At 43.9% G+C, this 27,485-nt stretch overlaps 1 protein-coding gene across 1 annotated transcript in view; it reads left to right on the forward strand.

The window, feature by feature from the left end:
- The window catches only part of ift74 (intraflagellar transport 74), a 114,743-nt gene extending 87,659 nt beyond the window's left edge, over positions 1 to 27,084 (forward strand). The window contains exons 10-20 of the mRNA XM_083657613.1: positions 5,762 to 5,824; positions 8,268 to 8,411; positions 10,320 to 10,360; positions 10,607 to 10,686; positions 14,013 to 14,066; positions 14,214 to 14,311; positions 17,286 to 17,412; positions 24,400 to 24,563; positions 25,059 to 25,184; positions 25,874 to 25,934; positions 26,304 to 27,084. Of these exons, the coding sequence (XP_083513739.1) occupies positions 5,762 to 5,824; positions 8,268 to 8,411; positions 10,320 to 10,360; positions 10,607 to 10,686; positions 14,013 to 14,066; positions 14,214 to 14,311; positions 17,286 to 17,412; positions 24,400 to 24,563; positions 25,059 to 25,184; positions 25,874 to 25,934; positions 26,304 to 26,419 (1,074 nt within the window). The 3' untranslated portion in view covers positions 26,420 to 27,084. The remainder of the gene's footprint in view (positions 1 to 5,761; positions 5,825 to 8,267; positions 8,412 to 10,319; positions 10,361 to 10,606; positions 10,687 to 14,012; positions 14,067 to 14,213; positions 14,312 to 17,285; positions 17,413 to 24,399; positions 24,564 to 25,058; positions 25,185 to 25,873; positions 25,935 to 26,303) is intronic.
- Positions 27,085 to 27,485: the final 401 nt, after the last annotated feature.

The raw sequence follows: 27,485 nt of genomic DNA on the forward strand, positions 1-27,485 counted from the left end.
GGTGGCAGGGGAAACAAACACAGGGACATCCGTCTCAAGATCTGCCTCCCTGTGGAGTGGACTTTGGATGATTTCAACAACCAGTTTCATCGATACAATATGTATTGTACATGTTGCTGAGATACTAAATGAACACCTTTTTCTTTGCTTATTTTCCATTTGTGCACTTCTAGTTTATAAGTCATCATCTGTAAATATATCCGTACAGTATGGTGTCCTATAATTTGACAACAAAGCTATATGGAGAATATGTAGGCTTTCTCCTAAGGTTTAGAGACACTGACACTGTTTTATTGTTGTAATTATTGTGTTTTCAATTTGTAAATCATGGTTCTACACATTTTCGATTGAAAAAAGTATTTCTTTCCCCCCAGACCTCGATTTTTTGGTATATTACCCCTTTTTGTAATTGGAATGCTGTATTTTAATGATCCAATAAAAAAAAAACATTTAGTAAAAGCTGCACAATATAGATGTATTCTGCTGGGGCCTGGGGTCCATTAATCATTTGTAACAGGTGAGGAAGATCTACAGATTATATGTAACACATTTATGAGTGATGAATTGTTTACACTTTAGATTAGGGGATAAAGAAAGTTTTATAAATGATTTGTATACATGTACAAATCATTTGTAACCGTTGAGGAAGAACTACAGATGATATGTAACACATTTATGAGTGATGAATTGTTTACACTTTAGATTAGGGGATACAGAAAGCTTTATAAATGATTTGTATACATGTACAAATCATTTGTAACCGTTGAGGAAGCGTTATAAGTGAGTTGTAAATTATTTACACATCATTTATTACAGTTGAGCAAAACTTTGTAGTTTGTGCTGCAGTGCTTCTAAGTGCTGACTGCTTCGGTCGGCCTGGGGATACATGGAGTCAGTCCCTGTTCACCCGCATGGGAGAAGCTTCATTAACAGGTCATAACCGGTACAGTATCATTGTTTTGAGGCTTTTAACTCATTGAGTGCCAGCCACTTTTGGAGAACGGACGCTCCCAGTGCCAGAGTTTCAGAGCGTTTTCAGTGATTTCTCGAGGCCCACAGAATATTGTGTGATATTACTATGTAAACACTGAACACGCACAAAGAACGATGAGACTCTATTCTATCATCTGCAAAAAAAAGTTTATTGATCCCATTTTCCGTTCTTTAGTTATGAGCCGGAGAAGATAGCTTGATTCATCCAAAAACAGCAATTTTTTTCTAGAAGCTGAGATAATTGGCCTTTTGTGAAATTAAACATTTCAAGCACATCACTGACTCTGAAGCTAATCTTTTCTAATGTAGTCACACCTCAAAAATAATTTCCTTCAATAAAACAGTTTAGGCCAGGGAATTTTGTTTGGCAGAATAATATTTTTAGCTACAACCAGCAGCGCTGGCCCCTGCGTGCGCTGCTGGTTGCAGCTTCTTGCTGGTCTTGATTTGCTGCTGGTGGGCATCGGATATTCTGGCTTGCGTTTGTCAATCCTGTCCTGCTGCCTGGGTCTGTCTGGGTGTTGCGTGCTGCTCTGCATGCCCCCCCCCCCCCCCCCCCCCCCCCCCGCCCCGCCCCGCCCCGCCTCGCCTCAACTGCACACTCCTCCTCCTGTCTGTGGTGGCTCTCTGCTGAGTTTGCTGTGCGCACAGTGAAGGGTGCGCAACATCCAGTTTTTTTACAGCGTTCCGCGTGTGTTTGTCACCGGCAACGATGCTTCCAGTTGAGAATAATAACAACTCCACGGTGTGGATGTGCGGATGTGCTGTCGCAACCGACACGGAGCGGCTCAATTGTGGGAGCAGATTGGCTGCTGCAGGCACAGCTGCAGTAACGTGCTTCAGCATATCGATGCATACGGATGCGATGCGATTTCCGTTTCCATAACGACTTCTTCTTTGTTTTTTCCTTGCCTTTCTGTTATGTGGAGAGCACTGTCGCCACCTAAGGGTTCTGTAAAATAGGTTATAGACCTCCAATAGCTACAATAGTTGTACCAGAGATGTATCAGGGATTGATCCACGTCCCACCGTCAAAAAACGCAATTGACGACAATCGTCGTCTTTGGCACTCTACGTCAGTATTTGAATTGACGACAGCTGTCGTCATTGGCATTCAATGAGTTAACAGGCTACCTTACAAGTAATTAATGAGACATCCACAAATTATATGCAGATCATTTACAAATGATGTGTTCATCATTTGTTCATGATTAACAAATGTGTAAGTGGTGAGATACTGATAAACAGAAGTTGCAATATAAAAACTGACTTAGAAGTGATTTATAATGTATCAACTAATTACTTTTAAATAATTTACTAATGATTTGCTCATCATTTGTTCATGATTAATAAATGTTTATAGAGATAATGGTTGGAATATAAAAACTTTGGATAGAATATTGGTTAATTAACAATTTACTAACGTTTTATTTATGATAATTTCATGATTTACTGAAAGTTTATAGATGACTTACAACACGTTTTTAATATGTTTACATAGCACTTATTAATCATTTACAAATGTTTTGTAAATGATTAGTTCATCATTAGTTCATCATTAATTAATAGCTTATAAATGATTTACTACTGAACGTTATTATAAAGTGTTACCAATGTGGGTCTATATTTCTCTATACTGTCATTGTTCGATGTGTTATTATTACTACTGTAATTTGTTACTGTTGTGTCAGCTAGCCCTCCTTTGCCTGTTCTCTCCATATAGTCTCTCATACTCCCCCTGCTCTCCCTCCATCGCACCCATTCTTTTTCTTCCCCCCTTCCCCTGCTCCTTTCCCCACCTCTCCTTCTCCGTCCTCTCCTCCCCCACATTTCCCATTCTCTCCCCACCTCCTCCCTCTCCCTGCTCTCTTCTCCCCCACATCCCCCCACTCTCCCTCCCCCCTCCCCTCTCCTGCTCTCTCCTCTTTCCCCCTTCCCCTGCTCCTTCCCCACCTCCTATACTCCCCAACATTTCCCATTCCCTCCCCACCCCATCACTCTCTCACATTCCCCCTACTCTCCTCCCTTCTCCTGCTCTCTCCTCCGCTCTATCCTATATTTCTATATTTCTCTATCAATTGTTCAATGTGTTATTATTATTCTGTATTTTGCTACAGATCAACACCAAGTTCCTCCTGCCACGCCTCTCTGATCCTCTCAGTGGGGGCATTAATGCAATCGCCGAACAAACACACAAACCTAATCCGCTTTCAGACATGCCTTGGAACTCGGGAGTTATCTAGAGGGGATCCGGATGGCTGTGTATGTATTAACACATTTTGATGAGCTATGCGCGCTCCCGCAACCCTCCTACTCTCCGGCTCTGAGACTAGGCTCCTACCTAGTCTAATGGGCGGATTGGTCCCCCTCCCCTCCAGAATGCTGTAAAGTACTTGAGCTAAGCGAATGGGAGGCAGGGGAGGCAGCGGAGACAGAGACAAGACAGCGTGACAGATTATTATTAAATAAATAGTCGATATGAATGAGCAAGTGCGCAAACATCATGCAGTTTCAGTTTTTCCAAATTAAGCTGGAGCTGCTGCATGTGTCAGCCAACAGGCTACATGTTGCTTGATTGAAACGCTGGGTTTGATCTATTTCTGCAAAGCTTCACGCAGCACACCACCTTCGAAATATAGCATTTTTGGACGCAAGGGTCATCCTGCTTCCCAGTATTGGACATCGCTAGGTAGGATATCTGGATCTGGTTGCGTTCATGCCTTTGATTTCACGCTTATTATATACAGCGTTTGTGAACGATACGTGCAGCAGAACCGCAAAATGTCAAGTCAGTCAGTATAAAACGGAAACTTCCGGGTACAACCTTCGCAACAATGGCAATTAAATAAAGTAAATGCACGTGTAATGTTTTTGTGTGTGTGATCCTAAAGATACAGAACAGAGATAAACTGGAATAATATCTGCTGCCTTCTAAAAGTCCATTTTAACCCGTAGTGAGTCGACTGTTCTGTTTTTTTATTTACCAAGTAATGAATAATTGATTTTATTTTGAAGGTAAAAATGGCTAGCTTCCTGCATTTTAGGACTGAACTCTCGCCACATCAGACTTGAGGAATTCGATGCATCTGGCCGTGAGTTAGGGTTGTTTAATTCATTAGCGTTATGCGCAAACGATTATATGCGCGGACGTTAGTGGGCAATTATCACCCATTATGTAAGATATTTTTAGCAACTTGTTATCAGACTCTGCATGTCGTGCTAGTTTGTTGAATGTGATTCACTTTGTGCCATTAAGGTTGTAGCCTAGACTGCTGTCTTCCATGCATGAAGTGCAGCGGTGTGGTCAGTCCTCATGCCCCAATTACCCCCACCCCCGCCCCCTCTCTACTTTACACCCGGGGGTGCTCCACATGTATGAAAGCAACATGCCTCAGGGGAAGCAACCCTGACCGGATCCGGAGTTCATGTCTGAAAGTGGCTCTAGAAATAAGATGCCTGGAGTTGGGAGGGCTTAACAAAACCTAAAAAAAAGCATGTTCATCTGGGAGAACTTCAAAATTGTGAATCTTGGATCGGACATAATGTCTATCTTGTATATACAGTATCTATAAAGATGCGTTGGGGGCAACTAAAATTCTCTCATCAGAAGATCAAAGGATGCAAATTGGCCATCAATATACAGGTCACTGATGGAGACCAGCCCCTTTTCACTCCAGGCATGGCAAATTCTATCCGACCATGAGGGCAAAAAAGAATGATTAAAACAGATTGGTGTGTGAACAGAAACATCTGGTATATTCAAAACTTTCTTAACCTGATTCAGAATTCTGACCGAGTTTTTCACAACAAAACTCAAACCTTTCAAAGTCTCAGGCTCCTCTAGCTTAGAAAACAACATGGCTGGCAAGGAGGACCTAGCGATAGAGCCAGCCTCCATTTTTAGCCACAGGAGGGGCCCCGGGAGTTAAATTGCTAGGAATCCCTTGTCGCCAAAACATCAGAGCCCTAATGTTGGCAGCCCAGTAATAGTGCCTAAACACTGGCAAGGCCAGCCCCCCTGCAGATTTTTTTGTTTTTGCAGGTGAATTTTTGTCTGGTGCGGTTCGTTTGTGGTGAGAGCGTGATCCGACACAACTGCAGGAAACAGTGTGCATTTTTGGATAAACCAGCTGCCGTAGTCAATGGCCTGAAGAACAACCATTTTTATCATTTAAAAACATCTTCATTCTTTGGATCCTGTGTTGGCGACTTGTGAAACTAGCGGACAAATGCATATCAATTGTATCAATTAAGCCCCTGAATCGGAACAAAGCAAACCACCTAGAGGTGTGAATACACCCTAAGAAAAAAGGGGAGGTTTTGACACAAATAGAGGAACCTGGGAAGTGAAACCATCTTAATTGAGTTTATACGACCAATCATAGACAAAGGGAGGATTTAAAATTGATTTATTTTTGAAAGAAAGGAAAGGAAAGGAAAGGCCTTCACTGTCTGTGACGTCATAGCGCTCTGCATATTTCGGCCTGGTGAGGCCGGCAAACGGACCAGAGTACCACGTAACACCACTTGATTCTATGTTTCCTTTAGGGGGGTAAAAATGTCGTTCTATTTCACTCGATTTGATTATTTTAATGTAATGCATTTTGCTTCTTCTTTTAAATTAACCTCTGCATATGAAATGTGCTATACATCTAAGCTTACATTGCCTCTCTCTCCCTCCCTTCCTCTCTCTCTTTCTCTCTCGCTCTCTCTCTCTCTCTCTCTCTCTCATCTGGTCCTTCCTCTCTGCTCCTCTCCTCTGGTCCAGGAGCTGTCTGTTGGTCAGGACGAGCTGGACATGCTGCTGACCAGGAAGGAGGCCTATGAAGCCGTGAGTCCACTCAAAGGGCGAGGAGATGAGGGCATGAGGAAAGAGGAGAGAGGAGGGCAGGAGGAAAGGAGACGAGTGCAGGAGCAGAGGAGAGAGGAGGGCAGGGGAGAGGAGACAAGGGCAGGTGGAGAGAGGAGAGGACACAGCAGGGGAGGAGGAGAGAGGAGAGGAGACGAGGGCAGGAGCAGAGAGGAGAGAAGCGAGGAGGGCAGGAGGAGAGAGGAGACGAGACGAGGACAGGAGCAGACAGGGCAGGAGGAGAGAGGAGAGGAGATGAAGGCAGGAGGAGAGAGGAGGGCAGGAGCAGGGAGGAGGGCAGGAGGAGAGAGGAGAGGAGACGAGGACAGGAGCAGACAGGGCAGGAGGAGAGAGGAGAGGAGACGAAGGCAGGAGGAGAGGAGAGAGGAGGGCAGGAGCAGAGAGGAGAGGAGACGAGGGCAGGAGCAGAGAGGAGAGGAGGAGCAGAGAGGAGAGGAGGGCAGGAGCAGAGAGGAGAGGAGGGCAGGAGCAGAGAGGAGAGGAGGGCAGGAGCAGAGAGGAGAGGAGGGCAGGAGCAGAGAGGAGGGCAGGAGGAGAGAGGAGAGGAGACGAGGGCAGGAGCAGAGAGGAGAGGAGGGCAGGAGCAGAGAGGAGAGGAGGGCAGGAGCAGAGAGGAGGGCAGGAGCAGAGAGGAGAGGAGGGCAGGAGCAGAGAGGAGGAGAGAGGAGATGAGACGAGGACAGGAGCAGAGAGGGCAGGAGGAGAGAGGAGAGGAGACGAGGGGCAGGAGGAGAGAGGGTGGATAGAAGGGAGAGAGGAGGAAGGAATGAGAGATTAAATGGAGGAAAAGCAGGAAGTTACAAGTACCTGTCTTTGTCTGGGATAGGAATACGAGGGATCAGCGTGACATCACGACAGCCGGATGCACCCGGATATGCCACCCGGAACTGCAGCAGCTAATGCTTAAAATACACTACAAGAGTTTCCCTCCGATTTTACATAGAATTTCCAGTTGGGCTCAGTCTGTCTTTGTTGACTCTAGTCTGCAGTTGTTGTGGGCAGTTGTTGTGCCGATTAGCAGCAAAATCTGTTAGTGTATTATGGGTACAGATTTCTAATCTGTTAGTGTAAACTGCCTCCCGACGCTAGTCGGAGCCACAACGATTATATCAAACATGTTTGAATTTCTCGCATTGAGTCGGGTAGTGTAAACTGGTCCAACGACCCGACTCAACTCAACTCACACGTGCATGTGGAATACCATCAATATCCAAGGAAAAACTAGGAGCCAATGAGCTAAAAGCTGTCAAATAGCTAGTCTTCATATACAATAAATATTTCTGATACCAAGGCACACGTGAATAATAGAGGGAAGCATCAAAGACGTTAGTATGCCGGTTGCTCACGGTTAAGTCAGAAAGAATAAAACCGAAACTTCCCGTTTCAAATTTCAAAATAAAAGTATACCATTGCAACCGTTTTGTGTGTGTGATCCGAAATTCCCCAAGTACCAAAGAGGAAATAAAGAACACATTTGCATAGAAACCTGTTTTAAATTAACGTAATCTTGTGGGTTCGAAAAGTAAATTTTATCTAGGCTATAACTAGTAGGAGTTGTGCCAAAATAACATTAAAATCGCAAAAACTATATATGACATCGTGAATTTAGTAAAAAGCACAGCCTGCTAGTGTGAGACACTCATGGCTCCATAGGGTCCCATTATAAGCTTTACCAACACTGATCCCTCGTATAGTCATGGCAGTAGAAGTAGTTGTAGAGGTAGCAGCAGCAGTAGCAACAGTAACAATTGAATCCAATTCCGACCTCTTCCGTAATTTCCGGTGTTGACTGACGTTTTAATACGGAATTCCCAACCAAAAGCTAAGTAACATAAATTCATACACATTTCAGAAGCTAGATATCAGATTTCATAAATATCTCTACACATTTAAAACACTAAGTTACAAACTTAGTCACGAACTAGAAGCGGGAAGCCTTAAATCCCACTTTGGGTAACAGTAATACTTTGTGTACAGAATCGGTGTTGGCTGATAAATGGAAAAATAATAGCTTTGAGTACTACATAGCCTGCACTTCTTTCAAGTATCTGTAACATTGTAAAGGTACATGAAGGGTTAATAGAGTGTTAATATTGAGTATATGAATATAACGACACGGACGAAAGTATGTGTACGGAAGTGGATACACATTTTGAATCTGAAAAATAGGTGCACAATCATCCATTTGCAGGGACTGGAAGAAAATCAATTACAAGTTAAGTTAAAAACGATATTCATCTTTCAAAAAGACAGATGGGAGATTGTTAATTTATGAGAAACCTCAGTGAAAACAGTATAGGATGAAATATATTGGTATATGATTGTGATTCCCCCCGTCATTATGCTAGTGGTGGTAGTATTACAGTATAATTTTTTTTAAATAGCGCCCCCTGGCTGTGTGCAGGAGCTGTGTCACTCCCAGATGAAGCAGGAGGCGGTGCGGCTCCATGAGGCTGTGTCTGTGCTGGAGGCCAGGCGTGATGCCATGCTGGCTGAGGACAAGAGCCTGGGCTCCCCCCAGGAGGAGAGGGACAAGCTCTTCAAACAGGTTGGCCTCACAACCAGCTACAGGCTGGCTAACTATGGTTAGAATAGACCAGTGGTTCTCACACTGTTTTGGCTTCAGTAGTCCCTTAATATCTGATTTCTGAATCCAAGTACCCCCTTTACCCGACTACAGATAGATAGATAGATATTTTATTCAAGTGTCATGCACACAGGGTGCCCAGCCCGCATGGGCTTATAAGACACTAAAAACAACAATCTTCCATGGTGTGTAAACAATTCAACAAAAACATACAGTGTGTATGCATATATATACATATAGACACAGTATGTATGCCATATACATACTAGCATATGCACTAACATATACACATTATAGAACTCAAATCAAATATACAGCATATTTTTTCTCTTTTCCCAGGCTTTAGAAATAAAATTGGCTGTATGGAATGCTCCTTTTCTAAAACATAATTCAAGTTTTTGTAATCATCCAAATAAAATAAATAATTATATAACAAGCTCATTTTCTCGAAAAGCACATGTCTAAATTCATCATACAGAGAACAGAAGAACATAAAATGAATCTCAACTACAATATTCTGCTTAGAAAACTACCAAGTGAATACTATAGCATATGATGCAATGAATGAATGATAACCCACCCACTGAAGAATATACAGTAACATTACAACATAAGAAATGGAGTGAAAGAGTTGCAATTAGTGCTTCCTGAGCAGATTTATTTTAATGTTTCATTTATTTTCATGATTTATTTTTCCATTTTTCCATTTCCCCCTTTCTCTCAAGTACCCCCTATAGTACCGCCATGTACCCCTATAGGGGTATGCATACCCCACTAATGGCCCATTTCCACAGCTGGTATCAGCGCGGCCCCGCCTAGCTCGTCTCACTTTTTTGTCTCATTCCACCGATCAAAAACCTGGACAGCCCGGGTTGAGTCGGGGTTGAGTCGTGCTGCTTTTGGTCCCTGCTCTGTTGAGGTTCCAGCGCTGTAGACCCGGTACCATGCGGTGACGTGAAAACACTGCAGACGACTGATTGGTCAGAATCGTGTTTACTGTATCTACTGTGAATGCTGGATTCCAGTTTAGTGGGGCTTACCTTCTCTTCTGTTATTTCCATCAGTCTTTTGTGTTGCTGCCTTCGGCTCTGGTGAAATAAAAACGTTGGCTCCGCTAGGCCGGAGGCGGGGGTTTAGCGAAGCCGCGGTCTTGCCTGGTGAGTTGCCGCCGGGGTTCTCCCCGTAGCGCCTCTCCCGTCCCCCGCGCAGTGCATGCATGTGAGTTTGAGTAACAACAAAGTGATATCCATTCTCCGGGCCGATTGTCACATTTGCCCATGTACACTGTAGGTCATTTAGAGGCACCAGTATTTCATAACCAGTTTAAAAGTTCCATGTATGGATTTAATTTTAACGTTATACATTATAGCCTACTTCGGCTGTGGGCGGAGGACAGATATGCGGTCGCTATGACGACCAGGTGTGGGCGGAGGCGAGTAAACTCGCTATGGATACAGAGTCTATATCAAGTAGAGACTAGTAAGACCAGGTCGAGTAGAGCTGTACTGTGCTGTTATATGTGGTGGAAATGAGCCATTAGGGAACCACTGGAATACACTATGATAATGATAATGCATTTTTAGTACAAGGACAGTTACTCAACGTGCTTCACACTGTTGGAAACATTTACCTTTTGCCATCCTGTAATCCCGTAAAGTTTACCGGATAAAAGGTAAAAGTTTCCAAATGTAGAGTACTGTGACACAGTCAACTGTCTTGTCTAAAGCACTACGAGCTGTAGCTTGAGGTCAGCCCAGCCCAGATTTCTGGTTTTGTTTGCTAGCTAGCTATCCAGCAGGCTAACGGCTAACAGCTCTAAAACCAAACTTCTATTAAGCACTTGACTTGAGCTCCTGCTTTGTTTTCCAGGTAAAGGAAGACAACCAGGAAATTGCCAGCATGGAGAGACAGTGAGTATCAGACGAAACACAACACACTGTCCCACCAAAGCCCCAACACCTGCAATGATGCTTCTCCGGGTTTTTTATCTTTTAATTTTATTTTGGTGGGGGGTGGGGTGGGGGGGGCAGACGGACTGAAGCTTGTTGTATTGCTGTATTGTCACTGTGTGTGTGTGTGTGTGTGTGTGTGTGTGTGTGTGTGTGTGTGTGTGTGTGTGTGTGTGTGTGTGTGTGTGTGTGTGTGTGTGTGTGTAGGCTGATAGAGACCAGAGAGAGGACCCATCAGGTGGCTGAGGAGATCCGACGGATGGAGCATGACACAGAGGAGGCCCATGGTAACACACTGGATGAGCAGTTCACTCACCGTCTGCTTTACTGCAGCTTGACCATGTAATTTACTCACTGACTGGTTTACTGCAGCTTGACCATGTGATTTACTCACCGTCTGCTTTACTGCAGCTTGACCATGTAATTTACTCACTGACTGGTTTACTGCAGCTTGACCATGTGATTTACTCACTGACTGATTTACTGCAGCTTGACCATGTGATTTACTCACTGACTGATTTACTGCGGCTTGACCATGTGATTTACTCACTTACTGATTTACTGCAGCTTGACCATGTGATTTACTCACTGACTGCTTTACTGCGGCTTGACCATGTGATTTACTCACTGACTGGTTTACTGCAGCTTGACCATGTGATTTACTCACTGACTGGTTTACTGCAGCTTGACCATGTGATTTACTCACTGACTGCTTTACTGCGGCTTGACCATGTTATTTACTCACTGACTGCTTTACTGTGGCTTGACCATGTGATTTACTCACTCACTGCTTTACTGCGGCTTGACCATGTGATTTACTCACTGACTGGTTTACTGCAGCTTGACCATGTGATTTACTCACTGACTGATTTACTCACTGACTGATTTACTCACTGACTGATTTACTGCAGCTTGACCATGTGATTTACTCACTGACTGATTTACTCACTGACTGCTTTACAGCGGCTTGACCATGTGATTTACTCACTGACTGGTTTACTGCGGCTTGACCATGTGATTTACTCACTGACTGCTTTACTGCAGCTTTACCATGTGCTTTACTCACTGACTGCTTTACTGCAGCTTGACCATGTGATTTACTCACTGACTGCTTTACTGCAGCTTGACCATGTGATTTACTCACTTACTGCTTTACTGCAGCTTGACCATCCGATTTACTCACCGTCTGCTTTACTGCTGCTTGACCATGTGATTTACTCACTGACTGGTTACTGACTAGCTGACTGACCCTCTAGCCCAGTGTTTCTCAACTGGTGGGTCGCGACCCAAAGGTGGGTCGCGGGGCCGTTTTGATTGGGTCGCGGACATTAGCCAAAAAAAACAAAAAACAAAACATATTTCATTTGAGTTAAATTCAGATTATTGAAACTGGATTAGCCTGACCAGTTTTACTTGTTTAACAAGCTGAAGCATATGCTCTGCCTGTAATTCAAAAGAAGTCTGCCTTTTCATTTCATATTTAATTTTACTTCAATTCAGATGATTGAAACTGGATTAGCATGGCCCCAGTTTAATTAAAAGTTATGACCAGTTTAACTAAAAAGCATATAGCCTGCCTGTGATTCCTTTTTATGTCATATTAGTTAAATTCAGACTATTGAAACTGGATTAGCATGACCAGGTTAACTTGTTTTATTATTATTATTAACTTGTTTAAAAACATATAGGCATGTAATTCAAGATAAATCTTGAATTTTAAGCCTTTTATTTCATATTTCATACAGTTCAAAAAAGACTTTCTGAGCATGACCAGTTTGACTTGTTTAAATTTAAAAACATATAGGCCTGTAATTCAAGTCTGCCTTCTTTCAATTGGTTTTTAGCCCTAGTTGCACTTCTGTTGCACTTTTTTGTGCATTTGAGGTTTATAACAGTGCATGAAGGCATTGTTTATTAAATTAATGCGCTATTTTTTGTGCAATAAATTTGAGTGGTTTAAAAAAAAATCTGAAATTTGGGTCGCGACTTCATGACAAGGAAAATAGTGGGTCCTGAGGCTACACCAGTTGAGAACCACTGTTCTAGCCTGTTTCAAAGTCTTCTCTTCTCTTTGTGTTTTCCTCTTGCTTCCCTCCCTCCTGTTTCCAACAATCAGGCGGTAAGACAAGCAACAACTACACTATTCTAATGAACCAGTTCACCTGGTTTTTAGATGCAAAGCAACTCATGAATCTGGAAAGTCACTCCCTCACTCACTCCCTCGCTCACTCACCCACCCACCCACCCACCCACCCACTCACCCACCCACCCACCCACTCACCCACCCACTCACTCACTCACTCACTCAGTCAGTCAGTCAGTCACTCATTCACTCACTCACTCACTCACTCACTCACCCTCCCTATCTGCCCTGCATTAGTACTTCAACAGTGTTCCTTCAGCCAGTATCTCTATATAGCATTAGTATTACAGATGTGTTGTGCTATACAGTACTGTACGTCACCCTGTATTACAGATGTGCTACAGTACTGTACGTCACCCTGTAGGTATTACAGATGTGCTACAGTACTGTACGTACCCTGTAGGTATTACAGATGTGCTACAGTACTGTGCGTCACCCTGTAGGTATTACAGATGTGCTACAGTACTGTACGTCACCCTGTAGGTATTACAGATGTGCTACAGTACTGTACGTCACCCTGTAGGTATTACAGATGTGCTACAGTACTGTACGTCACCCTGTAGGTATTACAGATGTGCTACAGTACTGTGCGTCACCCTGTAGGTATTACAGATGTGCTACAGTACTGTGCGTCACCCTGTAGGTATTACAGATGTGCTACAGTATTGTACGTCACCCTGTAGGTATTACAAATGTGCTACAGTACTGTACGTCACCCTGTAGGTATTACACATGTGTTACAGTACTGTACGTCACCCTGTAGGTATTACAGATGTGTTACAGTACTGTACGTCACCCTGTAGGTATTACAGATGTGTTACAGGACTGTACGTCACCCTGTAGGTATTACAGATGTGCTACAGTACTGTGCGTCACCCTGTAGGTATTACAGATGTGCTACAGTACTGTACGTCACCCTGTAGGTATTACAGATGTGTTACAGTACTGTACGTCACTCTCTAGGTATTACAGATGTGCTAACTTAACTTACAGTACTGTATGTCACCCTGTAGGTATTACAGATGTGATACAGTATGCCCAACCCTCATGGGTTTACAAGACACCAAATATTTATTTTGTGTACTCAAAGTGCAAGTAGACAAAAACGTTATTTGTTACAAATGTTACTGTCATGGGAGTAAATGTAATTAGTTACTTCCACCAAATATTCTCCATCAGTGATCAATGTACTTCACCCTGTAATGTTGTTGATTTTAGCTTGCCTTTTTGTCCAATGTCTGCTTATGGATGTGTTGGCACACATCATACAGACACACTACCTAACCTAAGACACACACACACAAACAGACAGACAAACGCACACACACACACACACACACACACACACACACACACACACACACACACACATGGTACGGTAGCAATACTACCAGGTAACATATACCTTTTATAGATAATATGGATGTCCCGGTAAGAAAATATTTATTTGATTTTTGTCTTTCCTTAAAGGGGAGTGTCAGCAGAAGTACAAAGAGCTGAAGAGGAGGGAGGAGGAGATCGACCGTGAGTTCTGATAGTTTTCATCAATATCTCAATCTCGTCATATCTATCTCAATATCAAATTTTCATTTGAAATATCAGTGTTTACCATGGGATTCTAAAACTATTCTTTCTTTCTCCCTGCTCTCCTCCATTCCCTCTCTCTCTCAGGGTTCCTGGACTCATTTGAGGAGGCCCGTGCTGAGGAGCGACAGAAGCTGACGCAGACCCAGCAGAACATCGTCTCTCTCCTGGAGCACAGCAGCAGGGTGAGGAGGAGGTGGAGGGAGACATATGGAGAGAGGAGGGGCACACAGACTAACGGCTCGTGCACATCTACAATGGCAAAATCGCTTTTCCGCCTCGTCGCAGCATTTTGTGGGCGTGGAAACCAGCTTCCAGCTTGGAGCTGTAGCCTGTAGAAACGTTTTCAGGTTGAGGTACACAGGAGGGTGGGGGGACGAAATGTGTAGGAAGAGCTGTCATTGGGTAGCTTTAACGAAAGGTCCCGCCCTAGTCCCGCCCCGCGAGCGTGAAGCCGCTCGGAGACAAGCCGCCTCTAATCTGCGACAGCGAAACGCTGGGCGGTTCCAGCGGCAGGGGGCGCGAGGTTGAAATGGACCAATCAGACGCGGAAATAGAGCAAGACAGCCTATCAAGATGCAGCGTCAAAGAGGCTTTCACAGGAGGCCGCCGAGCGTTTCATGGTGAGCACGAGCCGTGAGAGAGAGAGAGAGGCGGACTGAGAGAGAGAGGCGCGAATTGAGAGAAGCAAACTTATCCAACATACTTCTTTCTCGCCATGAAACACAGCTGATGAAATAGCGGCAAAATGGCAGCAACCAAACCTGGCATATTGTACTGTACTGTAGCATATTTTCAAATATTGCCAGTAAATTAAATGACAATCTACAGTCTCCCCTTCCTATGAGGCGAGCACTTCACAATAAAAGCCCTGCTCCACGTGTGTTTTGTTGTTTTATCAACCTTAAATTGCGGCAAAATAGCACCAACAAAAGCATATTTTTTGTCATTTATATCGTCTTATAACCTGTTTGGTCAGATTGTTTTGCATCCTTCTAATATTGAGCAGTTTGCCAGTAAACAGAAAACAAGGAATTTAATAAACTAGGCATCTTGCGCGCTATGCTCACTCGATTCCTAGGCTCGCCCGCTGCACGGCCTCGCCCATCCTGCAGCTCGCCAAGCTGGCCCTGCAGCTACATTGCAAGCTACGCCCTGCAGCTTGCATACGCAGCTCGGCCGCTGCACGACCTCGCCCCCAGCTCGGCTGCTGCGTGGCCTTGCCTGCCCTATTGGCGCGTGTGCAATGTCTAACTCTCTCCCTCAGTCTCTCCCCCCTCTCTATCTCCCTCTCCTCTCTCTCTCCCTCTCCTCTCTCTCTCTCCTCTCTCTCCCTCAGTCTCTCTCCCTCCCCTCAGTCTCTCTCCCTCACCCTCAGTCTCTCTCATGAGCCTCAGATTGATGACATCATCACTGATGACATCATCACTGAACTATAGCCTCAGCCTTAGGGCAATCAGCCTTAGGGCAATTAGGGCAATTAATCTGCCCTAATTAAAAGATCTGTCTCTGTCAGGTCAGCTCTTTACACCCCCTGAAAGTTTCAGCCCGATCGCACGTAAAACGGCATAGCTGTAGCCGGCCAAAATTCTTGAAACAGAGAAACAGAGACAGAGTCCACATTGCCAAATTTATATACTAGCGGACCCATGGGGACCCCCCTGTGAGTTAGCCCCCCCCCCCCCCCCCCCCGGTCTGGAACATGACATCATCACTGATGACATCATCACTGAACTTAAATTAGCCTCAGCCAGGAAGGATGACATCATCACTGTAGACGGAAAGATTACATCACTGATGACATCATCACTGATGACATCACATCATTAGGTAATTAGGGCAATCACCTAATTAAAAAATCCAGCTCCATCAGGTCACCCAGCACCAGCACCCAGCAGCAGTAGAATCAATGACAGCAACAACTAATTAAACAATAAAAAGTTACACAAATTCCCGTAGGTAAGGTGCAGAGCAAAAACAGCAGTATCAACATATTGCTAGAAAGAAGCAAGAAACAATACAATACGTAAAATATGCAAAATACAATCTACAACTTTACTTCCACCGCCGTTACATCTTTCGTTTCCCGGAAACTGTAAGTATATTAAATAATACTATTATTTCTATGACTAAAGCTGTACACTGTTTGATTATTTATATTATAATTGCTATGACTATGCCGTACCCTGTATGGCGTATTATATTACATGGTAATATAGCTATGACTATGCATTGTGAGTGTGCAATGTGCAACGTGGGCATGAGTGTGCACTGTGCATGTGCAGTATGGATTCAACATTCAGGAGGGTCATTATAGGAGGGTGGGAGGGGAGGCAGTGGAGGGGGGGGGGGAGAGGGAGGGGTAGGGAGAGGAGGGCCCTCCTCTCTCAGCATGTCCAGGAGTTATTGTATATTGTTATTGCGGTGGTCACGAAAGACCTCCTGTAACGGTCCTTGCTGCAGGGGAGCTGACGGAGCCTCTGACTGAAACCGCTCCGTTGTCCAGCCAGCAGGTCGTGTAGGGAATGTGTCGTGTCATTCATGATTTTGAGTATTTTTTGTAGCATTCTTCCCTCCACAACCACCTCCAGGGGCTCCAGAGTGGTCCCCAGCACAGAGCCTGCTCTCCTAAAAAGTTTGTTCAGCTTGTTAGAGTCGCCGGCTCTGATGCAGTTGCCCCAGCAGGTGGCTGCAAAGAGAATTGCACTTGCTACCACAGACTGGTAAAAGATATGCAACATCTTGCTGCACACGTTGAAGGATCTGAGCCTCCTCAGGAAATAGTCTACTCTGCCCCTTCTTGTAGACAGCCTCGGTATTGCATCTCCAGTCCAGTTTTTTGTCCAGGTGAACGCCCAGGTATTTGTAGCTGTCCACACTCACCACCTCCTCACCCCCGATGGAAATAGGGTTCGGCTCCGTGCTGCTGTGGCCAGACAAATTCTGCTCACATGCACGCACACACACCATCATCATACCATATATATATATATAGATATAGATATAGATATAGATATTAGATAGTCAACATACAATAGGACATAAATGGAAGAAAGGAGAGATAGAGAGGGGAAGGGAGTAAAAGAGGTTTGGATTTGACTGTGGGTTTGTGTGTGCGTGCGTGTGCATGTGCGTGTGCGTGTGTGTGTGTGTGTGTAGAGCATGGCGCGGCTCCGTCAGGTGGACACGGTGACAGCCAGTGAGCTGAGGAGCATGCAGGAGGTGCTGGTCAGCAAGGAGACAGAGGTGGTCCAATCAGAAAGCACCGCCAGGGGGCTGACCACTGGTCAGTAACACACACACACACACACACTACCGCCAGGAAATGCTCCCCCATAAGCTATGCTTGGTTAGCTAACATGCTAACCACAGAATGAAGCAAAGCTTTTGCCCCAAGCTTTGTCTGAGGGTAGGCCCACAGCCTCAGTCTTTGAAAACCCCTGCTCTAGACCAAGGGGCAACCTCTGCAGCTGAAAAATGAAGCCAATGCGGAAGAGCCTTAAACCTGCATTCTTTCTATTGGCCAGCAGGGGGCTACTCCAGAGTCAGAGTCAGAGTCAGTTTATTTACCATTTGCAGTCGAAACTACATTGGAATTGGGGTGCAAGAGCTTAAAACATAGACACATATATGACAGGTCATGACAACATAAAATAGCATAAAAAGACAGACAATAAAAAGGTTTAAAAGGTAAATAAGATAAAATAAAAGAATAAAAGAATAAAATGAGACAGGTACATCTGTGGATAAAGGCCCGAGTCATCCCGCTCACTTATTAAAGTGCAGGAACAAAGTGCACAATCACACATAAAGTGCACAGTAGTAAAGTGCCTAAGCAAGGATCAAATTGCATGAGAAACCAGTATAAGACATCTTATACAAAAGAAAATAACAGAAAAAAAGAAAAGTCTAGGTGTCTAGATGGTCTAGACAAAACAGAGATCTACCGTTTAGATTTGTGATCGTTCAAACTACGCACAGCACTCGGGTAAACGCTTCTCGCAAAGCGAGTGGTGGAGCATTTAATGGAGCGGTAGCGTCTACCCAGAGGGAGTAACTAAAAAACACTGGCGGCCGGGTGACCTGCAGGGTCCTTGATAATACTGGAGGCCCGGGACAAAAGTCTGGAGCTATAGAGCTCTTCTAGAGCCGGCAGGTTGGCACCAGTTATCTTGCGGGCAAGGCGCACTACCCTATTTAAGGATTTTCGCTCCTTGACAGTAAAGCTGTGTTCACACCGAGATATTTATTTTTCGCTCTGTCGCTCAAGTCAACCCTTTGGAATCGCTCTGTCGCTCTGTTTAAATCGCTCATCAACAGGCACACGAAATGACAGACATGTGGGGGATATAACGTTACGCAATGTCATGCTGTTTGTCCACTACGAGCCACCGTCATTGTTTACAAGCTAAGCCTATCAGCGTGCTCCTAATGCGAGCTGCATACCGGTAGTACAGACTTCACTTCATGTCAGCTGTCAGCCTGTCAATGCGGTTTGTTGCCACACAATAAACCAGCGGTTTGTTCCAAGCCAGAGTGATCCTTGACTCGCTCTCACACGGCAGCCAATCAGCGTTGAACAGCGAGCGACTGATGCCAGCGTATTTTCGCTCGAGTTGGAATATTTCATCTTGAGCGACGAGCGTATTTTCTCCCTGTCGCTCTGTCTCTGCCGCTCGGACGCCCAGCGATTATTCTCCCAGGCGAATATACGCTCAATCGCTCGTTTGCATTGACTTTGTATGTAAACTCGACGCCAGCGACAAACTTTAATAGGTCGGTGTGAACGCACCTTAAGATTACCAAACCATACAGTGAAGGAACTAGTGAGAATGCTCTCAATAATACAGCGATAAAAGTTAACAAGGATCTGGCTGTTGTGGGTGAACTCCTTAAGTCTTCTTAAGAAGAAAAGACGTTGCTGAGACTTTTTAACAATCGCTTTGGTATTTGAGTGCCAGCTAAGATCATCCGAAATAGTGACACCAAGAAATTTAATACTTTTTACCATCTCAACCTCTGTTCCATTGATTATTATAGGATGGAGACTTCCATTGCATGGAAGTGAATGGGAAAATGAGCTTACTTCTCACTAGATTTATGGCCCCAGTAAACACTTCCCTAATAGAGAGCCCCAGGGATGACGTATTTTTGTAGTCGGAACGCGGAAGTCCCGGACTTCCGGGTTCTTCACTTTTTCTGCCTATGGGATTTTTGAATGGGTTTTTGGCGTGATGCTTCAAATAAGGTCTGTGGGCAACGCAAGCTTAATCAAACGCGAACCAGCGTTCAGCAGGATAATCTTCACACGTGAGGACCACTTTCATGAGTTTTGAAGCGTAAATGCGAGCCCTAGAAGTAAAAAGCTTGTGCTAAGCTAATCCAGAACTACACACAGTGTCACATAGGCTTCCCCGTCACGTCACCACTCAACCTGGAGTGTTGCTGATGTGTGCGCTGCTGTGCACTGATTACCCCGGGCTGAACCAGGTGAGGGAAAGAGAATTTCCGTGTTCGTCCTTTGAAGTGATGACGTTATTGACGTATAATATCCCCGTCGACTCAACAGTGTAGTCTCATTTAGCCGTTTGCTAACTAGCCGCACTTTTAACGGCACGTAAAAGCTTAAAAACTCATAAAAATGGTCCTCATGTGTGAAGATTATCCCGCTGAACACTGGTTCGCATTTGATTAAGCTTGCGTTGCCCAGAGACCTTATTAGAAGCATCGCGCCAAAAACCCATTCAAAAATCCCATAGGCAAAAACAGTGAAGAACCCGGAAGTGTTAGCATCGATGTCCGAATCCTAACTTTTCATGTCGAGTAACGGTAGGTATGTTAGTTTATATTAAAGGTCCTATCCATAAGTTCTAACTATTACTGACACCGGTGGCCGTTAGAGTAACTGCAGGCAGCGTGTGAATGAGCTGGCGCCATATTCGCACGCGAACCAGGCTCTCTCCTTTGAGAGCTTTGAGAGAGCCTTGTGACACGAAGTTACAGGCAACAGCAGACTGTGTTGGTTGCTTTGTAATGTTAACTCATAAAAGTAACTTGAAAACGGCAACCTGGACAATTCATCGCTCAAATCAGCCTCGAGATGCCCATGAAGGATTCTGGATGAATTATCGGACGTTATTGTGCCATGTTTGGTCGTGTTTTGACTTGCATTGGCTGTGGGGAAATGGATAAGGATATTCACGTTAGCGTGAACCAGGAACGATATATCGGCAATCATAAAGATAATTGCACCTAAGGCACAAGGTAGCACACACAGATCTTCAGGACAAAGGATTCTCTATTTCACCATTTATTTGGCCATGTCAGGTCGATACATGCCAACGTTTTGGCCTCTCGGCCTTCATCAGGGCAATCATATCGGTATCGGCAGATGTTAGTCATTTTTTAACATATCGGCATCGGTCCGATGTTGCTATTTTAATATTGGTTATAAGTATGAGCCAAAATTTTCACATCGAGAGGAAACAATGCAGTAAATCTATGATTTATGGGCTTTTCCAAATTTTTGGGAAATAAATAAATGCATTATATCGAGATCATATCGACATCGGTAAATATCGGTTATCGACCATAACAGCAATGTTAATATCGGTTATCGGTATCGGCCAAAACTTTCATATCGGTGCATCACTACATCTAATGCCTGGTGTTGACCAAACTGAACAGTCAAACAATGTTCCAAAAGCATAACAGTAACGTTGGGCATATTTACGACTGTTACATTCATGATCCACACAAGACGGTAATGTTATTAGTGGAGCTGGGTGGTAATTTCTATAAATGTAAATCTATAAATCAATATTAGTTAGCCACAATTATTATCAAGCTAACATTATAATAATGGGCAGTCTCACTGCAGCTAACTGCAGTCAGAGCCTGCTCCCCCGGTAGCGTCTAATGCCTGGCGTTAATGTGAGCAGGACACGACCAAACTGAACAGTCACACAATGTTCCTTAAGCATAATAGTAGTAACCAGAGCATGTGAGCGGAGCGAGCGAGGGGATTTTGGCTTGAGCGGTGAGCGGCGACCAGAGCGGTACCGGAGCGAAAGTTGGAGCGGCACCGATCACCCGCTCAGTCCCGCTCCAGTTTCGATCACATGTTAGAACCATAATGCATCGGTGCGTGGCCATGTGCACGCCCACTATTTTCCGTATGCATGTACTATGCAGTGTAGAATGCAGCCAGGTGCTCGAGCTATAAGAAGGGATAGGCAAACAAGAGAGTGAACTTCCAGCTGCATATGGCTATATTTCAGCTAAAACAGGGTGTAAAATGATGTCTTTCCAAGTCAACTTGGCATCTCAGGGCATGTGGAGACTTGGATTACGCAAGGTGAGCAGTACAGAAACATTTTATGTATTTTTTCTGTTGTTTTTTACATTTTTGCTCATGGCCCCCACTCACACTCAGCAAACAGCTCTACATGTTTGACGTGGCCGGTCTCCATTTCTCTAAACATGCATTCTACTGCATGTACACTGACTGTATGCAAGTACCTCATACAACCCCACATCAAATAAACTGAACTATCCCTTTAACAGGCTACATATTAAGTTAAAGGCACCTGTTTGATTATGCTAATGTGCTGGTCTTGACAGAAAGAGCTAGAGACATAAGCACATCTTTGATAACGCTACTTTAGCCTGGATGCATACGTTAGCTAACCTGACACTGCCAGATGGTTTATTACACAGAACCATCTGAGATGTTGTATTTGGAAACTTTTTAGAAAAGTGTAGGTGCGTTCAAAAAATACCTGGCACGTGATTGGATGAACTATCTGTCTTATCACCGTCTATTATGGGCACACCTCTCGCTGGCGTCACACCTAAAAATCCCACCCGTAGCTGCTTCTGGTTCCTGATTGGTCTGGCCCACTGCTGAGATGGATTTAAACCAATAGCTTGGAGTGCGAAAAGATGGATTTCTCGCACGATCGTGATCTTGCAAATCCAGCTACGTCGCACGGTTACATGTTAGCGGTACAGTTCTCAAACAAGTGTGACCAGGGTATCCTGGACCCTGGTCACCCTTGATATCATTTATCCATTTTGTCTAATTTAGGGAAAATTAAGGCTGTTAAAAAGTATTAAAAAGTCTTAATTGCCATTTGGTATTACATTTATTAGATTGTGTTAAATGAGCATATGATATCATCTCATATCGATCGTAGATCCCTGAATTGAATCTCTATTGTATCGTGACAGACTGTGATATTAACAATTATTGCATCGTTGTCAAAATAATCTATATAATATCATATCGTGATGAAACTTGTGATTTACACTGATGTGACGAAAGTGGTGTTGTCTTATAATATATTGAAAAAGTCTTAAAAGGTATTGCCTTTAACTTTAGGATCCCTGCATATATCCTGGTGACACACTTTACGGCCTTAATGACCAGACTTGTGTTGTCACCATGGCAACTAACCCTAAAAATTCCATAGTCACCATGACAAACACTAGTTTCGTCATAGATAAATGTCTAAAGGACCTATCTTCATACAGGCGATATCCCCTATTAGCGATTGCGCACCCGTTTGCGCGTGCCTTAACGCAGGCAAGATAACAGTACGCCTTGCGCATTTGTCCAGGTGGTATGCCGAGTTTTGCACCCCCGCCCAGCAGCAAAAAAAAGCATCCCCACCTAAGGGGAGCCTAATTGTAATGATTTATACAGAAATGTAACTGTTTAAAAGTGATATAATTGCCTGGTAGACGTGACCTCCCTGATTTCTAAGTTAAAACAGCCCCGAAATATGTTGGGGATGCAATTCTCGGCGGGGATGCCGAAACATTCTCGGCACGTGTCACAGGCTCAAATTAGAGCCATGCCAAAATCATCTGTGCTCCCAAAATGCCTGCGCAAACGGGATTTGGGCGGTCTTAACTACCAGAATTATTCACGGGTGTGGCCAGGCAATGCTGGGCATTACGTCAATCAAAACCAATCAGATTCCCATCTCGCAATGGCTGTTTGCGCGAGGCATGCAATATGCTGTAATTCTCTCCATGCGTAATAGAGTGTACTCGTGCGAGGACAGAGAGAGATGGAGAGAGCTTATTGACAGATCGTCTGTGGTGCCAACGAAAGGTAAATAGCCTATGTCCATTGTCCAACAAGTTTTCTCAATTCATTTCCCTCTTTGCGATGTGATAAAAGTTTCTCAGTGAATTATAGTTGATTGCCTCACTGAATTATCTGCTAATACCCAATTTTAGCAGCATAATTTGATGTCCTGGCGTGGCAAGGCTATGCGTAATGACATATCCAAAAGGAATTTTACTTTGCACTGCACTGCGCTGCACGGCGATTACGGCGCAGCAAGGTATTTAGCGCATAAGAGGTCCTTTTCAAAGCTCTTAGTGCAAAGTAATTGCGCACTGCTGACGATAGGATAATGCCATCTATCCCCACATTTTAGCGCTGAAACGCCTGCTTTGGCATGTGGCACGCCTATGCCCAGTACAATTATAACAGGCATGCGCTTGTGCCCGCCCCCAATTTGCATTACGCACAGCGTTAAATGAGCGCAAATGCTAAATTAGCGCTTTTGGGAAGATAGGGCCCTAAGTGTTTATGGACCGCCCCTAATACAAAACGAAATGCCTGACAGACATACAGTATGAATTGCCAACCACAGACCTCCTTATGACGCAACTCGTTGGGCGGTACATTTTGAATGATGCACCAATGTACGCAGAGAGCCGGATTTCTGTTACAGCCCAGCCAATCAGAGGCTTGCTGCCGCTTTTCCTGTGGCGAAACCCAGAAATGCTGACTTGTGATTCATACCTACGGAGGGTCTGAAGTACTGGAAGGGCCATTGTATCCATTCAAGTTCTGGGATGCTAACCAAAAAAATGCTAAACTCTAAACGATAAGATGCTAACACTCGGTTCACACGGGGCGCTACTCAGAAGCAGTGCTTCACGGAAACTTCGAGCAGGAGCCTTGCCGTTCACACCAGAAGCACTCTCTTTTCCTCAGCGCCTCACTCGGCGCTGCCCTTCCCCCGCTCACAACTTGCATTGACTTCATGCCTGGCTGCTCAGGTGCAGCACGGTGCATGTTTGGAAAATAGAACAGAAGCTGAAACTATCGCTGCAGCGTAGCTTCGGCGTGGCTTGCGGATGGTGTTATCGGTCTCGCCTGTTAACAAGGACGCTGAAATGAAGCTGCCGCCGCGCCGCGTACTGATGTCGTGTGAATGAGGGCTAACTTATGTGCTGTCCTCCTCTCCAGAGTCTGGGCGCCTGCAGCAGGACCTGGACAAGGTGCAGCAGCTCGAGGGGAAGATCAGCGGGGAGCTCAGCAGCCTAAAGGAGCGTGTGGCCACCATGGACCAAGAGCTCCACACCTACCGTGACCTGGACACCCTGAGGCGCACGGCCGACCACAAGAAACAGGTCAGCAAGTATCTTGCTGCATTCCATTAGCACTCGGAGGTCACAAATTGCCACTTGCTACTAGGAAAATACCAATACAATAGTTAAAGCCATACAATTAAATGTTAATGTTGTTATTAGTTGTTAGCTGTCTGTTAGCTGATACTAGCATCCGTGGTTTTGCGACTTGAAGCTCGAACACGAATGTGACACTCAATGAGTGAATCACTCATGCCTCATGACTCAATGAGTGAATCACTCATTGAGTGACTCAAAGACTTGGTAATTGACTTGGAATGAATCACTCATTAAGTGAACTAGCTAATTAACTCAAAATACATAGTTTTAGCAAATTAAACTATAACCCAATTTTCTGTTAATGTATATAAATTGGCTAGCTATCTGATGAGCTCAGAATAAATTATTTCAATACAGATAAAACTATAAACCATGTTTGTGTTTAGTAGTTACACACAGCTAAGCTAAGCTAAGTGTTTGTTTGCGGTTGTGGTGCAGAGATTGCAGGCGGAGCGTGTTTGGCTGACTCAGCGGCGGGACTCGTTTCGGCAGCTGTTACAGGAAATGACCCAGAAGCACCAAGCTCTGAAGACCAAGCTTCAAGAAAATGAGACACACGCTCAGGTTCACCAACACTTTCCATTTACTGACCAGCTTCAAACAAATATTTACACTTAGAAATGTTGTTGTTCCAGAAAGTATTTATTTTATAGACATTACCGACATTATTGTTATAAAGGTATTTTAGTGATTATTAAAACATTTTCATAATATATTTTCCATATTACAGTAGTTTTTAAATTTGGTTGAAACATACTTTTATTGTTTTAAATGTTAAATAATAAAACAGAAAGACACCGAAATTGACTTATTTAATTGCCACACAAATTAAAAAAGTCAGTTCGGAGTGCTGCCCTTTATTATCAACTATTTTAAGGATCCTGTACCCAGTTGTTATATTATCATGAGTGGAGCGCGTTGTATCTTATTTTGCATGAAATGTTAAAATAACTAATGAAGTAATTTTATATTTTTTATAATTTCATGTTTTTTTTCTTTTTAGAATTTCATGTTTTTCTTTTCTTCTACTGTATATATTTATCTTCCACTGTATATATTTATCTACAATTTTTTTATGTTTTACTTTAAGATGTTACAGCAGTTGCAAATTTGTACAGCTCCACATGCTGATTGTGTGTGTGTGTGTGTGTGTGTGTGTGTGTGTGCGCGTGCGTGCGCGCGCGCGTGCGTGCGTGCGCATGTGAGTGAGTGTTTGTGTGTGCATGCGCATGTGCTTGTGCTTCTTTTTCCAGTTGGCTAACCTGGAGAGGAAGTGGCAACACCTGGAGCAGAACAACTTTGTCATGAAAGAGTGTATCCTTCTATATAAAATAGTCTTGATCTGTTTGTTAGTCGTTGCCTTATTAAAGACATCCGTTGAGTTAGAAAAACAAAACTACAATGGTCAAAGTTATTTATGGTCAAAGTGTTGTGCCCCATCAAGTTTGTTTACCCCCGATCCAAGTCATTTAATATTGAGTATCTGCCGATACCGAGTCCCACTCTGATTATTTATTAATTAAAATGAATCAAATTTATATGCTTGACAATAAATAGCTCTGCAATACTGTTTCGTCACTCATCACCTCCAAACCTGGAGGACAAGGATGTGAAAAGTGGTCCATATAAAAGCGACCCATTGGCTATCGTAGTGACCTCTCCTTAACTCCAGCATCCTGTTAGTCATCGCCTCCAAATCCCAGGAGAGCGACTACACCTTGGTCGCCAAGAAAGTCACCCAGCAACTGGACGACTACAACAAGATGCTCATAGACGCCCTGCACAACAACCGGACCTGAACGCACTCACACAGAAAAAGGAGCAACGGATGTGTTTTATACTTTTATAATATATATAGTATGATATTTACTACTTTATACTAACTGACATGGCATTGTGGATTAACCTGACACTGCCAGATGGTTTGTTTCACATAACCATCTGGGAACGAGTCACTCGGGAAACCGTTTCAAAGGGCAGGCACTTTCAACAAATACCTGACAGGTGATTGGATGAACCATCTGTCTATCACGGGTTGGCTCTCGCTGGCGTCACACCAAAGCCCGCCCGTAGCTGTCTCATAGGATGCTGATTGGTGCAAAGCACTGGTGGTTCAGAGTCAAACCAATAGATTGGAGCGTGGTCAGATCGATTTGTCGTGTGATCGTGATCTTATGATCTTCTTGCGTCATCCAGCTGCCATGCAAGGTTACTTGTGGATTTCAAATTCCTTCCTTCCTTCCTTAGTTGGTTAGTTAGTTAATTAGTTAACAGTAAGCATTCAATATATGAAATTTAGAGGATACAGTGTGTGAAAGACAAGTGCCACTGTTCTGTCAATTGAACACTTGAGTACCTTCATTTAGCAGAGGTTTGTGACTATTTCTGAACTATAAAACATATAGAAGATTACATTGTGTTAGTTGTAGATAGCTTCTTTGCCAGTGTGAATGTAGCTCCCTAGTTCCTCTGTAATAAAGTAAAATGTTTTGAATAATAATAAAAAGATGGTGGAATAACTGGAAAGAGAAATACTACTATTGCTTATGTTCAACAGCTGTTTGATTATTCTCTCACCCAGCACTGCTTGAGTGAGGCTGTTCATTTAGGAGTCCGCTTGTTATTCAGAGTATGTATACCTCTGTACATATTGAATGTAAGAAAAGTTTATTCTTTTCACCTGTTTTCAAGGAGCCCCTGAAATGAATTTACAATTGGGCTTTTGATACTGAAAGTCCCTTTTAATACTGTATGTGTCAATATTAAGACAGTTTCTCTCAAATGTAAATGAGAACATATTTTGACTCCATACAGTATTGAACAGCAAGTCACAAATTGTGCTGTGTATGTGTGTGTTTGAAATGT

The sequence above is a fragment of the Poromitra crassiceps genome (assembly GCF_964638095.1).
Source record: "Poromitra crassiceps genome assembly, chromosome: 2".
NCBI lineage: Eukaryota > Metazoa > Chordata > Actinopteri > Beryciformes > Melamphaidae > Poromitra > Poromitra crassiceps.